Source organism: Panthera uncia (assembly GCF_023721935.1).
Source record: "Panthera uncia isolate 11264 chromosome D3 unlocalized genomic scaffold, Puncia_PCG_1.0 HiC_scaffold_8, whole genome shotgun sequence".
Lineage (NCBI taxonomy): Eukaryota > Metazoa > Chordata > Mammalia > Carnivora > Felidae > Panthera > Panthera uncia.
The window spans coordinates 65,454,674-65,468,574 of record NW_026057586.1 but is presented as its reverse complement, the minus strand read 5'-3'; the positions used below and the strand labels follow the sequence as shown (position 1 = coordinate 65,468,574).

General features: G+C 53.5%; 1 protein-coding gene across 1 annotated transcript in view; it reads right to left on the bottom strand.

Annotated features, from left to right (window-relative positions):
- The window catches only part of KIAA1671 (KIAA1671 ortholog), a 148,310-nt gene that overhangs the window by 6,258 nt on the left and 128,151 nt on the right, over positions 1–13,901 (bottom strand). Inside the window, 5 exon segments of the mRNA XM_049620626.1 lie at positions 112–194; positions 3,779–3,912; positions 5,340–5,464; positions 7,588–7,762; positions 10,471–10,726. Coding sequence (XP_049476583.1) covers positions 116–194; positions 3,779–3,912; positions 5,340–5,464; positions 7,588–7,762; positions 10,471–10,726 — 769 coding nt within the window. The 3' untranslated portion in view covers positions 112–115.

Sequence of the window (13,901 nt, the reverse complement as noted above, 5' to 3'; positions counted from 1 at the left end):
CCTTTTCTCTCCTAGGGTCCAAAAGTCTCCAACCCTTTGCCTTCTGGCCTAGGTTCCTGACTCTGCAGACTGCAGGCTCTGTCCACGTTCCCCCATTGTGCCCCTTCATACCTGCTCAAGCTTGGTTCTCATACAGGCTTTGCCTCTTCTTTGATTTCAGCTCCTTTAACCACTGGGGAGAGGGCTCTTCCGACCTGAAACCACAAAGCCAGTGAGAGTCAAGCGTGAGCCAGACTGAGGACTCCCTGCAGGCAGGGCTATGCGGTACCAGACTCCGAACCCTCTGTGCCGAGGCCCTGCTGAGCTGGGCATTCGCAGGTAGGAAAGGTGCCCGTGTTAACGTGACTGATGAGCAAGAAACGGGAATCAAAGTGCCCAACAACGAGGAACATTAAATAAATCGTGGTATGACCATTCTATGAAATAACCTGCAGCTGTGAAGTCATTTGACACAGAATTATTTCCATCCATCAATCCATTTGTCACCCAGGCGTGCCTCCATCCTTCTATCTCTCCACCCATGGAAATGCCCATGATGGTTATTTGTATGTGCCAACTTGGCTAGGCCACAATACCTAGGTATTTGATTAAACATTATTCTAGATGGTTCTGTGAAGGTATTTTCTAAAAAGAAATTAGTATTGGGATGGATGCCTGGGTGGCTCAGTCGGTTGAGCGTCTGACTTCGACTCAGGTCATGATCTATCTCACAGTTCGTGGGTTCGAGCTCCACATCGGGCTCTGTGCTGACCGCTTGCTCAGAGCCTGGAGCCTGCTTTGGATTCTGTGTCTCCTCTCTCTGCCCCTCCCCCGCTCACATTTTGTGTCCCTCTGTTTCTCAAAAATAAATAAATGTAAAAAAAAAATTAAAAAAAAAGAAATTAGTATTAAAAAAAAATCAGTAGACCTTGAGTAAAGCAGATTACTCTCCATGTTATGGGTGGGCCTCATCCAATCAGTTGAAGACCTTAATAGACAAAGACTGAGCTCCCCACAATTCTGATAACAGACTGCTTTGGGGACTCAAACTACAACACTGGTTCTTCCCTGAGTCTCTAGCCTACTGGCCTGCCCTATGGATTTGGAAGTTGCCAGCATCCACAATCGTGTGAGCCAGCTCCTTAAAATAAGTATCAATCTCTCTCCCTCTCCCTCTCCCTCCTTCTCTTTCCCCCTCTCTCTCCCTTGCTGTCTCCCTTTCCCATCCCCCGCCCTCTTCCTCTCCCTCTCTCCCCCTGTCTCTTCCTACTCTGTGTGTGCATGTGTATATATACATCCAACTGGTTCTATTTCTTTGGAAGACACTGATTAATATGTCGCCCGTATGACACAGATAGATGCCTTATGTTTACCAAATGGTAACAAATGATTGTTTGGAAGAGATCAAGATTTGTTTTAATTTTTTTTAAGAACACACACCCAGAAAAGTACTCAAACCACAAGTGCACAGGTTGAAACATCTAAGTGAATACATTTGAGCAGCTACCGTCTCAATGGTGACACTTCAGAGTATTTTATTTTTTACTTTCTTCACGGACTTTGCTGTGTTCTCCGAACTGCTTGTAATGAGAACGTACCATTTTAACAAAACAATAAAGTCATCATTGTTTGAAATTTTATTCAAGAAAAAGATCGTTTTTATGAAGATTGTCTAATGGCCTTGGGAAAACGGTCACATGAAACACGTTAACGGGAAAATGAGCTACGTACACACACGTAATCTCAGTTACATTTAAAATTACATTCAAATGGAAGGAGAGAGACCCCAGCATCACACTGGTGGTCTTGCGGGGGAGGCGCGAATCATGGGTGATTTTGTTTTCTGTGTTATATTCTTTTTATATTTTCCAAAATTTCTATGGTGGGCATATACACTACTTTTATAATTCAAACACAAGTACTCACAAGACCCGATCTACGCTGTTCTCAGGGAGAGTCCCTGACCCCATGGCCCCAGAGGGCTCGGGGAACTGGGTGACCCAGAAAGAGGGATGGGGGTCTACGAGGAAGGAGAGGTCCCCTGGGCAGACAGGGCTCTGGGCTACCCCAGGCAAGCCTTGCCTGATGGCGGAGGCACAAGACCCGGCCTCCAGAGCTGCCTCTGAGACCCTGGTCTGGTCTGGGGGCTCCTCCAGCCCCAGAGAAATGCCAGAACCTTCTGCTGACTCCAGAGCGATTCTCGTGTCCCCAGGGCATGAGAGGCACCCTCTCAGCTGTGGCCTGTTTCTCTCTCAACCTCTTGTCTTTTGCTTCCCACAGCCCACCCTGTGCTCTAATAATAGGCATTGCCCGCAGCTCCCCGTAATATCGTGCCTCGAGGCCTTTGCACGTGCTGTGCCTTCAGCCTGGGGCCCCCCTCACACTGCCATCTCTTTGTCCATCGTGACTCGGCTCAGGCTACCTCTTCTCTTGGAAGCCTTTTCCTGCACTTTCCTTCTCCAAGTCTGGGTTATGAGTCCTTCCTCTAGCACGGGGGTCCGATAGAGAGCCAGAGAGTTAAGTCGTTTTGACTTTGTGGGTCAGGAGGTGTGTGTTATGACTAGTCAGCCCTGCAGCCTGTAACAGGAGAGCAGCCGTGGACAATACACAGAGGAATAGGTGTGGCTGTGTGCCAATAAAGCTTTATTTGCAAAAAGAGACCGTGGGCGGAATTCAGCCCGTGGACTACAGCTTGCCAACCCCTGCTCTCTCACAGCACTTACGACATTACAGTCCTAGCAGGAACAACCCCTAACTTTTATGTGCTAACTCGTGACGAGAATCCCACTATCCTTTCCTGAGCCAGTGCAGAAGGGCTCCGCACACACTTCCCCAGTTCATCCTCATGACCGCCCTGGAAGGTCAGGGGGGTTGAGTCAACCCATTTTGCAGATGAGGAGACTGAGGTTCAGAGAGGCCCAGGGACTCTCCCAGGCCACACAGCTCTCAAGCCTCACCTCTGGGATGAAGCCCGGTTGTGTGATGTGTGTGACCTGAGTGCCCTTAGAGCGTGCTCTGTAACCTCCACCCCCAGCTGCTGAAGCGCCTGGTCTGGGAGCCCCCTGGGTGGGGGAGGGGGCAGGTGCCGTGCTGGGCTCGTCTCTGTGTCGTGCTGGCCCAGCCTGGGATGGGGGCAGTGACTCGATGCAGGGCAGCTGAATTAAGCTGTCTTGCTCAGCCTGGCTGTGCCCTACCATCCATCTTCCAGGGTCTCCCTGATTCTCCTGAGACGAAGGCCCTTCCCTGGAGGGTAAGAGGAGGGAGGATGCCTCCGTTTCCCCATCGGTCTGGAGAAGGCTGGACTAGCTCAGTAGTCTTTCCACAACAGAGCCTTGGACCTCCATGGGGGACGTGGAGAGAGGAGGAAAAGAGTGAGGCCAGCTGCCTTGATTCCTGGTCCTCTACCCCCACCTCCGTGTGTTTTTATTTTTATTTATTTACTTTTGAGAGAGCGAGAGAGAGACAGCGAGTGGAGGAGGGGCAGAGAGAGAGGGAGAGAGAGAATGCACAGCAGGCTCTGAGCGGTCAGCGCAGAGCCCGACGTGGGGCTCAAACCCACGAACCGTGAGATCATGACCTGAGCTGAAACCAAGAGTTGGACGCTTAACCGACCGAGCCACCCAGGTGCCCCACCTCAGTGTGTTTTTAGACATCAGGCTGCTGAGAGTTCCAGTGATCAAAGTTCTGCTTCTAAAGGGAGAAAACAGTTGAAACTCTCTTTGTGTTCTGCTTTAAGCACCCCCCAGAAGTGCATCCTGAGTCTGGGGCTGGGGGGGGCCTCATCTGCAGGACCCCTCACCTGTCGTCCTTCTCCATGCTGGAGGGCAACACACGACTGCCCAGTTGGAAGGGGGACTTGGGGGTCTTGGGCTGGGGGGTCCAGCCTGGGGTCTCGCCGGGACTGTCTGCCTCTGGCCTCTTGTGCAGCTGAGCCTGGGGAGAGAAGAGAGCCGAGTCTGTAACTGCCTCTGGTCTGGGAAAGGGTCCCATCTGATGGCATCATCGCTGCATGGTGACAACAGGGCCCCCCAGCACCTGAACTGGACCCAGGCAGGAAACACAGCCTGACCTCGGAGGCTAAGAGAAACTGGAGGCCAGGCCTGTGGTCCATGCAGCCACCCTTGACCACTAGGATCAAAGGACCACCATCAAAACCCCACACAATCATGTTGTCTTTGATGGAAAAGTCACCATTTGCATGTTCTCAGGTCAGGACGTTCTGTCTCCTTTAACTTCCCGAGAACCCGGCCATGGAGGTAATGGCCTCATCCTGCAGAGGACGTTCAGCTCTGCCAAGCTCCTTGGTCCTGTGTCCACATGAATAAAATGAGGTTTTTCACCATCGGATTCCCGCAGGAAAAAAGCAGGGTGCATTTTCACCCATTTTTGGAGGGCCTGGCTGGGGACGGGGCGACAGTACGGTGGGCACAGAGTTCCGAACCTCGGGGCTACCGGGGCTGGGACAGTGGCAGGTGACAGCTGTCTCTGAGGCAGCTCTGGGACGGCCCCCCTCACTACCGTCCGCCTCACGGCTCTGTGCACAGGACGCCCCCCGTTTGGGCTCCACCAGGCCTGACGTGACACACAGTAGCCCGCTTCCCCATTTCACAGAGGAGTTGCCAAAAGGTCAGAGCTCGAGCAGTTCGCCCAGAGTCACAGTTTTCAAGAGCTGGCATTCACCCGGGTCTGCCCACCCCCACCCCCACCCCCAACTCCAGGGCTCCTTCCAGAATGAGCCTGCTGGCCTCCCTTGATGGTAACTGACGACCAAGCGTCGCCTGTGGCCAGCAGTGACCCCAGCAGGTGTGGCTGCCACCGGGCTCAAGGAACTCATGCTAACCAAAGCAAATGGACTGCAAGGGCCTCGTTTTCACAGGGCGCAGTGGATCTGAGCTGTGTCCAGGGACCCAAGGACTGGCCTCGGGAGTTAACGCACACGTCCACCTGGGAGCCCGGAGCCTTTCACCACCTGCTATGTTACGCTGCCCTGTAAGATAGCATTTGCTCCAATGCTGGACAATAAAGCCAAAAAACTAAGACATTGCCATGTTGAAGGCCTATAAAATCAACCACAGGCACCAGCATGCATCTGCCGTCTACTGGCTTCTTGTTCTTGCGACAAATGACTCGGACTGTGGTCACGTGAGGCATCACCGGGGGAAGCCGGGCGAGGCACGCAGGGCAACGCCCTGTACTATTTTCGCGACTTCTTGTGAGTCAAACGGTTTGGAAAATGGAGAGGAAGGAAGGAAGGGAGGGAGGGAAGAAAGGCAGAGAAGGAGGGAGGGAGGGAAAGAGACACGGGACCCGTTCTCTGCGCTGCCATGGTTGAGGGTCGTTCCGGGTGTGAAGCGTGGTACCTTTAGCACGGCCGGGTCCATGCCTGGAAACACGGGCATCCTCTGGGGATGGCCGGTGGGGGTCCTCTCGGCCCTGTGTGGCTTCTCCTCCTCATCGGACTCTTCCCTCCTGGGAGATTTCTCTTCTGTTGCAAAGAAAAGAGCACGAGGTCACTGGCGGCCAGCAGGCCCCCCGCACACTGTCCCTCACGCGGTCCTCATACCGGCCCTGTACGGAATGGATCGCTGGCCCAGCTTACAGACGAGGACAAACTCAGGTGCCTTATCAGTGGCAATACAGTATGATGGGTGCTCTCCTGGGAGAAGGGACAGTCAGACCCACCTCCAGGCTCCCAGCTCCTTCCAAGGCAGGGAGAGAGAAGGAAGTCTTTGGTGGAGAAAAGGACACAGAAATGCTTTCAGCCAGCAATGCGTGCGGCCCGCGCTCTTAAAAGACGGGGTTGGGGGCTTCGTGTGTCTTGTGGGAGGCCCGCTCAGAGCTGGACCAGGGAGCTGCTTCCTTTAGCCCAAGCCCCCTTTTCAGGGACTTAACTGCATGGCCATGCTCCAGCCTCGTAGGAGACACTCTGGGGGGTGTGGACTGTTTGTCCCCACTCCTCCAGGAGTTAGGAGCAAGGGGCTTTAGCCTTCCAGGGGGGCCCTGGCACGGGCTTGGAAGCAGTGAGGAGTGCGGGGAGGGGCTGGGGGAGAACCAGGCAAGGTCTGCTGCTCTGGATCCCCCAGGCCATGCAGGGAGCTGGGGTGGGCTCAGAAGGCATACCCCCAGGCCTCCCCAGCCCCAGGCTGGCTCCTCAAGGCTGCTGGGAACCAGAAGGATGCTGCCATGTTCCAGCTGGGGGTACTGGTGTGCTTCTGTCCCCACACTGTTGTTGGGTTTTTTGTTAATGTTAATTTATTTTGAGAGAGAGAGAGAGAGAGAGTGTGTGTGTGTGTGTGTACATGAGTCGGGGAGGGGCAGAGAGAGAGAGGGAAAGAGAGAATCCCAAGCTTGTTCTGCACCATCAGCACAGAGCCTGATGCAGGGCTTGATCTCATGGACTGAACCGTGAGATCAGGGTCTGAGCTGAACTCAAGAGTCGGATGCTTAATGGACTGAGTCCCCCAGGTGCCCCTCCCACATTGGTTTTTATTTGCTCCAGGCAGCTCGGTGGAGTTTGGCTCAGAAAACCCAGGAAAGTGTGCAGAGAGGTCTTACACCCCACTGTTGGCCATGGGTGAACCCCAAGAGGACGAAGGCCCTGCAATGGCGTGTGTGGGACTAACTGCTGTGTATGTGTAGAGTGGGGGGGGAGGGGGGTGTCACCTGCTATGGTTTCCATTATAAGAAGAGATTTTGCTTCTTCATGCGCCTCCATGGCTCCCCAGCCACAAAGTCGAACTCCTTAGCAAGGAATCACGACTGTCCATAAGCTGGCCTCTGCCCACCTCTCTGGCATGATCCCCGCTATTCCCGGCTTGAGCAGCCCCAAACCACTTAGGCCCGTGACACACACACAGATGTTCTTTCTACACACCTGCCCCTTTGATCCCATTGATAGTTTTGTCTGGAATACCCTTCCCTGGCTAATTCCTGTTGGCTCCTTAAGATTCAATTCACAGGACTCAACCAAAGAAGTCCTCAGAGGAAGATGTGTAGCCTTAAATAACTTGCTACAGGGGTGCCTGGGTGGCTCAGTCAGTTAAGCGTCTGACTTCGGCTCAGGTCATGATCTCACGATTCGTGGGTTCGAGCCCCGCGTTGGGCTCTGTGCTGGCAGCTCAGAGCCTGGAGCCTGCTTTGGATTCTGTGTCTCCTTCTCTCTCTGCCTCTCCCCTGCTCACACTCTGTCTCTCTCTCTCAAAATAAATAATAAACATTAAAAATAGTAATAATAATTTATTAGAAACAAAAATGGCAGATGATAAATAGAACTGATGTTCCAACTCGGGAATCTGGGCTCAGACCAGCAAACAAATGGAAAGAAGTCTGAGTAAATTTAATAACGGTAAAGGCAGAAACATAAAATCCTATTAAGTTGTGCCTCTGTCCTTTGCAACCTGTGCAACCCCAAATTCATAGGTCATCCTGACAAAAGCCTTTTTCACCTGGTTTCTAATAAGGTCTGTAGAGTAAGAGAGCACAGTTTCCTCTGTAACTGTGTTCTAATGTCCTACAACTGATAAGGGCAGGAAGTTCTGCTCAGTGTCTAACCCAAATCCATCCTGCTGTTCAACGTGGTATCTGGGCAGAAAGGGGTGCATGGCATACCCGTTGAGTCCTTGAACATCCATGCATTGTCAGCCTCGTCCTCCAAAGGAGACCTGCTCTCCGACTCGCTGACTCGGCTGCGCCGGAGGGCGTGGGAGATGGGAGCCCGGCGGCGGCTTCTCTTGCTGAGCTGCACCCGGGTCTTGAGGGCACTTGAGTCGAGGACTGAGGTTTGCTTTGGGAGCAGCAGGGAGGGGGAAGGAGAAAAGCACGGGGACCATTAACTGAGGGTACCACCCGCGGGAGGCGTGCGTAGCTTCCCTGATGCCCGAGATGCTGTTTAGGTGGTACGTGGGCCACCTGAGCCCGGGAGCCTGAATTTCTCTGCGAAACATACCATGTAGGCTGGTCACAAGAATCCAATGAAGGCGGAACGCCCTAGCACGGAGCCAGCCACCTGGTGGACAGGAATGAAAGTGCCCTTCCCGTCCTCGTGACACCATGGGAGCAGGTAAGCTAGAGCAGCGCTTTGTATACAGCAGGAGCCTGATACGTGTTTGTTTGCTGGTTGAACGAATAGCCGAATACATCATCTCACCGAATCCTTGTAGGAACCTTGTCCGCGCAGGGCCCATGAGCTGAGGCACTCTCTGCGTGGTTCCCCCTTTGCTCATGATAATTCAGGGCGCAGGTAGGGGTGGGCAGGGCAACGCGCCTGCACCAAGCACTCGTCTGCAAGCTTCACGCTCCGAGTGGAGGCAGGCAGACGGTCAGTGATGCTTTCCGAGCTCATCACCTCCCACGGTGCGAGGGCCGGGGATGCAGACCACCCAGGTAGGCCCAGCATAGAGGACGGGCAGTCACTCATTCGGGGATCGCCTGGGGGGGATGGTGGTGAGGCACTCAGAGCTCTGTGCTCAAGTCCCACTCGGTTCAAAGCTTAGCTGTGGGACCTCGAGCGGCGGACTTCACCTCTCTGAGCCTGGGTGTCCCTCTTTGTAAAAAGGGGACCCCAATCATATCCGCTTCCTATGGGAAGCTGGGAGAATTCGGTGAGCCCAGGTATGGAAAGCCCTGCTTTCACACAGGGTCTGAAAGGCTCCCACAGGCAAGAGCTGTTACCGGCCAGCTTGCGTCCTTGCCTGCAATGTTGGTCTCTTCCTCTCAGGTCTACCTTGGAGAAATTCCATCACCCAAGGCCTTGCTAGACGAGCGATGACGGGCTAATTTCAGTGAATCGTTTCCCACAGTTGGGAAGTGGCACACACCACACCGGGGACAGGAGGGGGGAGCTAATGTTTGTGCACCTGCCTCTCAAATTGGTCACAATGGCGTCCAGCGGTGGGACCTGATGGGGCTGGGGCAAGAAGGGGAGACACACAAGTCACAGAGCCAGTGTTTCAGACTCAGAGACAGTGGGGGCGGGGGAACTACCGAGAGGGGTGGCTGGTTGTGATTTCCCAGGGCTGCTCTTGCAGCCACAGGCTGGGGCTGTGGGTCTGGATACCTTAGTGCCGCACCTTCCCTTTCAACCTCCAAACAGCCCCCACGGGAGACCCAAATTGTGGTGGGCAGTGCATGGAGACCTCAGTGTGCATTCAGCCAGCTGCTGGACCCGTGCTCGGGGACACCTGCATCTGAGCCACTCAGTGGCCACTTTGGTTCCCTAAGCTGCAAAATGGGGCAGGAATTTTTGCCTCTTGGGGTTACTGACATGTAAGCAGTCCAGGGACTGACGCTCAGGGACCAGTGGCCGCTGACATTGCTGTTGATATTTATAACGGCCACTGAGAAAGAATTGCTTAGGGTTCTAGAAGGTTAAGTCCAGAGGATTATGTCACGGTGACATCATACGAGCACGGAAGCTACAGCAATGCTTGGCGCATAGCTTGAGCTCAGTTAAGTGTTTGTTGAATGAATAACTGAATATATCACCTAACTCAATCCTTAGTCCATGTTTATATAGGGGGTGGCCCAATGGAGACTGAACTTGTGTCTTTCCCATCTCTGCCCTTCCTTACCCAGAGGTGCCATCGAGAGACCCGGACCATACTTAGGAGGGGGCGCTCCCTCTGAGGACCCAGAGGGAGACCTTTCTCCTCAAGCAGCAGTGTTCCTTCTCTGGGGAGAATCCAGGCCGCCATCCCTAAGAGTATAGGCCAAGACAGCGGCTTGCTTTTACATTTTGCATCATTTAGATGATGCATCCACAGGATGGCGGGCGGGGGATAGGCCTAATGTCAGAGAAGGACAACAGTAAGACTTCAATGTTTGAAAAGGAAAATGTCCGTGACCCCTGCAGGGGGGCAGCTCCTGCGGGAGGAAAGAGGACAGACGCTGGTCTGGAAGGGGCTGGAGCAGGATGCTTCTGGGCCTGGGTGGCTGGCATCCAGGAGGCTGGGGACCCACATAAGGGCTGTCTGTGCCGGGGGCGGAGTGGGGGGGACTGCTTCCCGGAACTGCTATTATGCATTTCTAGAGAGACTGGGATCCCCCGGGACCAGAGACACATCGCACCAAGCCAGACCTCGGTGTGGACACCCAGCAGAATGGGTCTGAGCAAACTCCAGACTTGGCATGCCGGGAATGGCGAACTCAGGCAGACCCCCGTCAGACGTCCCGCTGACCTAGCAGGTACGGGCTACGATCGGTTTTAACGTGAACACACGCGATCACATTTGAGGTCATGGAGCCCATCGTGCTGGTTATCAGCGGATGAGGAAGCCAAGGCTCCGAGAGGTGAAGACATTTGCGGGCATACGGTAGGTCCCAGCTACAGGCAGACATCGGTTCCATCTCAAAGACTGTGCCCTCTGCACCTGCCACGGGGGTCGCGGGCACACAGATTCTACCCCCGGGAGGGGCAACTGGCTGGGAGATGGTGGAGCAGCCCTTTCAGAAGGAACGACTCTTCCCGATGCACGTTCCCACTTCCTGACTCACATCAATGAAGGAGAAGTCGTCCACGCTCTTCGCAGGGCAAGCGTCCGGCGGGGGCAGCCCCTCCGTCCCATCGGTGGATTCCAGGTCAGTGCTGGATTGGTCCACGCTGGTGCTCCGCTGGTCCCTGGAGCCGCTGTGCTGGTCCCCGGCCGAGGTGGCCTCCGTCTGGGAGGACAGGGAGGACAGGCGGCTGCCGGGCAACTGTTGCCGCACCGACACGGCACTGCTGTCTGGGGACGGGGACTCAGGAGCCAGACTACGAGAAAGGAGGGAAGGGAGATATGATTGTGCAGGTGGTTTCAGAGAACTGAAGTGAGAGCAAAGGAAGCGGCAGAAAGCAGGTTTGGGGTGTGTTTTATATGCCAGGAAACAAGACCCAGGACATCCCTGTGGGATAACCTTTCTGGGCACAGCCAGGTGCTGCCCATGATGCCTCCAGAACATTCCACAGGTGTGGAATGGAAGGGGTCAGTCTCGCCCCGCTCAAGACCCTCCGACCCTGTACTGGGCAGGAGTGAGGGAGCCACTGGTCACACGCGGCTACTGGGCCATCCCCATGTGGCACGTGTGAGCCCAGAGTATAAAGTACACGCGGGATTCCCAACACTTTGGATTAAAAAGAGAGAGAGAGAGAGAATGTAAAATACTGATTACACGTTGAAATGATAACATCTCAGATCTGGATTCAATAAAACAGTGTTATTTAAGTTGAGTTGTCAAGATTAATTTCCACCTGGTTTCTTTTTTACTCTTTTGATGTGGCTACGAGAATATCTTAAGTTACCCACACCTCACCTTTGCAGCTCGAGCTGTATTTCTGTTGGACAAGCGCTGATGTCAATAAAAAAAAAAAAATCGCCAGCAGTCACTTGAGGAAGAGTGGGAGGTGGGGGAATCTTCCACGTGGCTCTATTCATTTGTTCATTCACTCAGGCATGCATGCGATCAAGATTTACTGAGCACTTACTCTGTGCCAGGCACTATGCTAAAAACTGAGTCCCTGAATCCTCTTTCCAATCCTGTGAGGGTCACCCTCTGATCTTGAAGCCACCACAAGGCCATCAGGTGGGATTCACCTCAGGAAATTAAATATTGATCCCACTAAAGATGAGGAAACCGAGGCACAGAGATGTGAAGTAGCTTGCCCAAAGGGCCAGAACGGACTCTGGAATCCATGCCCTTGACCCTTCTCCGACTTCCGGAACGTCTGCCCGTGGTAATGTATTTAAGTATGGCTTGGATAACTGGGACCACATAAGATAGGAATTTGTAAATCACTTAAGCCAAAAAAATTAAGCCATTAAATTAAAAAGTCTCCCCCCTCCCATTAAAAAGACACCAAAGTCAAGAGCATGGGAGAGCTATCCGGGAGGAAGGGCAGTCAGGCACCCAGCCACCATCGCTGATAGAAGGGGTCTGCAGCCCTAGAAGCTGCCCGAGCTACACCCCTGAGCAGAACCTCTGACCCAGGTGTACTGGTGGTTCACCCCGGGGGGGCACAGCCATGCTCTGTCAGCCCTGGGATGATGTTACTCCTCGGAAGGGGCAGGATGTTGGGTTATGGGTGGGACTGAAGCAAGTCCCCGAACCATGAGGGAAATACCACCAAGGAGGCAGCAGATGGCGCCATTGCCCAGGGCTGGGGGCACAGCGGCTGCTGGTCCGGCCAGGGAGAGGGCGCTGCAGTGCCTCTGGGGAACAGAAGGGGGCGTCCACCCACAGGAGAGGTCCCAGGTCCCCCAGGCCGGGACTCACCTGGCCTTAGGTTCTGGGGGTAACAGAGGCCTAGGGAGCGTGAGAGACGCAAGACAGAGATGCAGCCTTCTGCGTCCCGAGGGTTCTTGCAGGAAATTTAAGTTAAGTCTAGTGACAGGTAAGTAGGCTCATTAATAAAACACATTTCAAGGGTTAGGGGAGAAAAGACTTTCACAGGAGCTTTAAGAAACCTTTGCTTCCCATTTTCGTCTTCGTACCCATTTTTTAAAAAATGTTTATTTATTTATTTTGTGAGAAAGAGAGCATGGGGGAGGGGCAGAGAGAGAGGGAGAGAGAATCCCAAGCAGGTTCTGAGCTGTCAGCACAGAGCCCGACGCGGGGCTCAAACTCACAAACCGTGAGATCACGACTTGAACTGAAGTTGGCTGCTTAACCGACTGAGCCACCAGGCGCCCCCCCCCCAACCCCGCCGCCATATACCCATTTTTACTTCCATCCACCTCCACCCAACTTTTATATCGAGGGCTGTGGGACGTTACCCAGTAGAGGGTTGTGACCACCCCCCAGCTGAGAAGGCGGGGGAAGCAGGTGGGAGACCTGGGGCTCAGTCCACCCCAGCCCCGGGCATGCCACCCACAGGCGAGAAAACTGAGTCGTGACACAGCTGGCAAGGGGCCGTGCCGCAGTCAACCCAGGTCTCTGTGACTTTAAAAGACCACGCGGCCCTCACTGTGGTCACATGACCACGTGATCCTGGGGCCCCCGGCTAGGGAAGACATGAGCTGAGAACACGGCCTTGTCCACCCCAGATGTCCCACCCAAGGCAGAGAAGAAATATTGTATCTTTAAAACCACAAACAGGTGCAGTGAACAGGTACTCCTACTATGTGCCAGGAAATCTGCTGATTGCCGTACAGATTCCCCTCCCAGCCACCCCTTGTGATGGGTTGCCTCAGCCTTGGCCTCCGCAAGACAGGGCAACAGGATTAGATGTTAACACCTTCATGTGCTTACAACAGTGCTTGGTTCAATAAACCCTGGCTGTTTTTATAAGCGTCGTTCCCTTCCCATAGAGGAGGAGGACCGGAAAACCGGGAAAACGTAGCTAATTTAGCCAGAGTCCCACAGCCAGCGAGGGCTGAGCTAGAACTCAGAGGTGCCTGCCTCTTGTATCCAGGCTGTTCTTGATAACCTGAAGCCTTCTGCCACAGTCAAAACCAGGCAGACCTCTGAGGGCCCTCCAAGCCATTAACTGGGGCGATATTCTCTCTCTCAAAAAATAAATATACTAAAAAAACTTTTTGTATAAAAAGGGGGTGCATGGGTGGCTCAGTCAGGTAAGCGTCCTGACTCTTGATTTCGGCTCAGCTCATGATCTCATGGTTCATGAGTTTGAGCCCTGCATCAGGCTCTGCACTGCTTGGGATTCTCTCTTCCTCTCTCTCTGCCCCTCCCCTGCTCGCTCTCTCTCTCTCTCTCTCTCTCTCTCTCTCAAAAAATAAATAAGCTAAAAAAAAGTTTAACTGGGGTGATATTAAATGCAGACATAGCTAATAAGGCAACAGGTATAGTACATTCCTAGATTTGTAAACATACCCAGATATGGTGAAAAAAGTCTAGACAGACATCTAACAAAAAACACTGATGCCCTCATTAATGATCTGTGGGCTGGGATGATAGGTATTTTTCATTTTCTTCGTAATTTCTTTCACTGT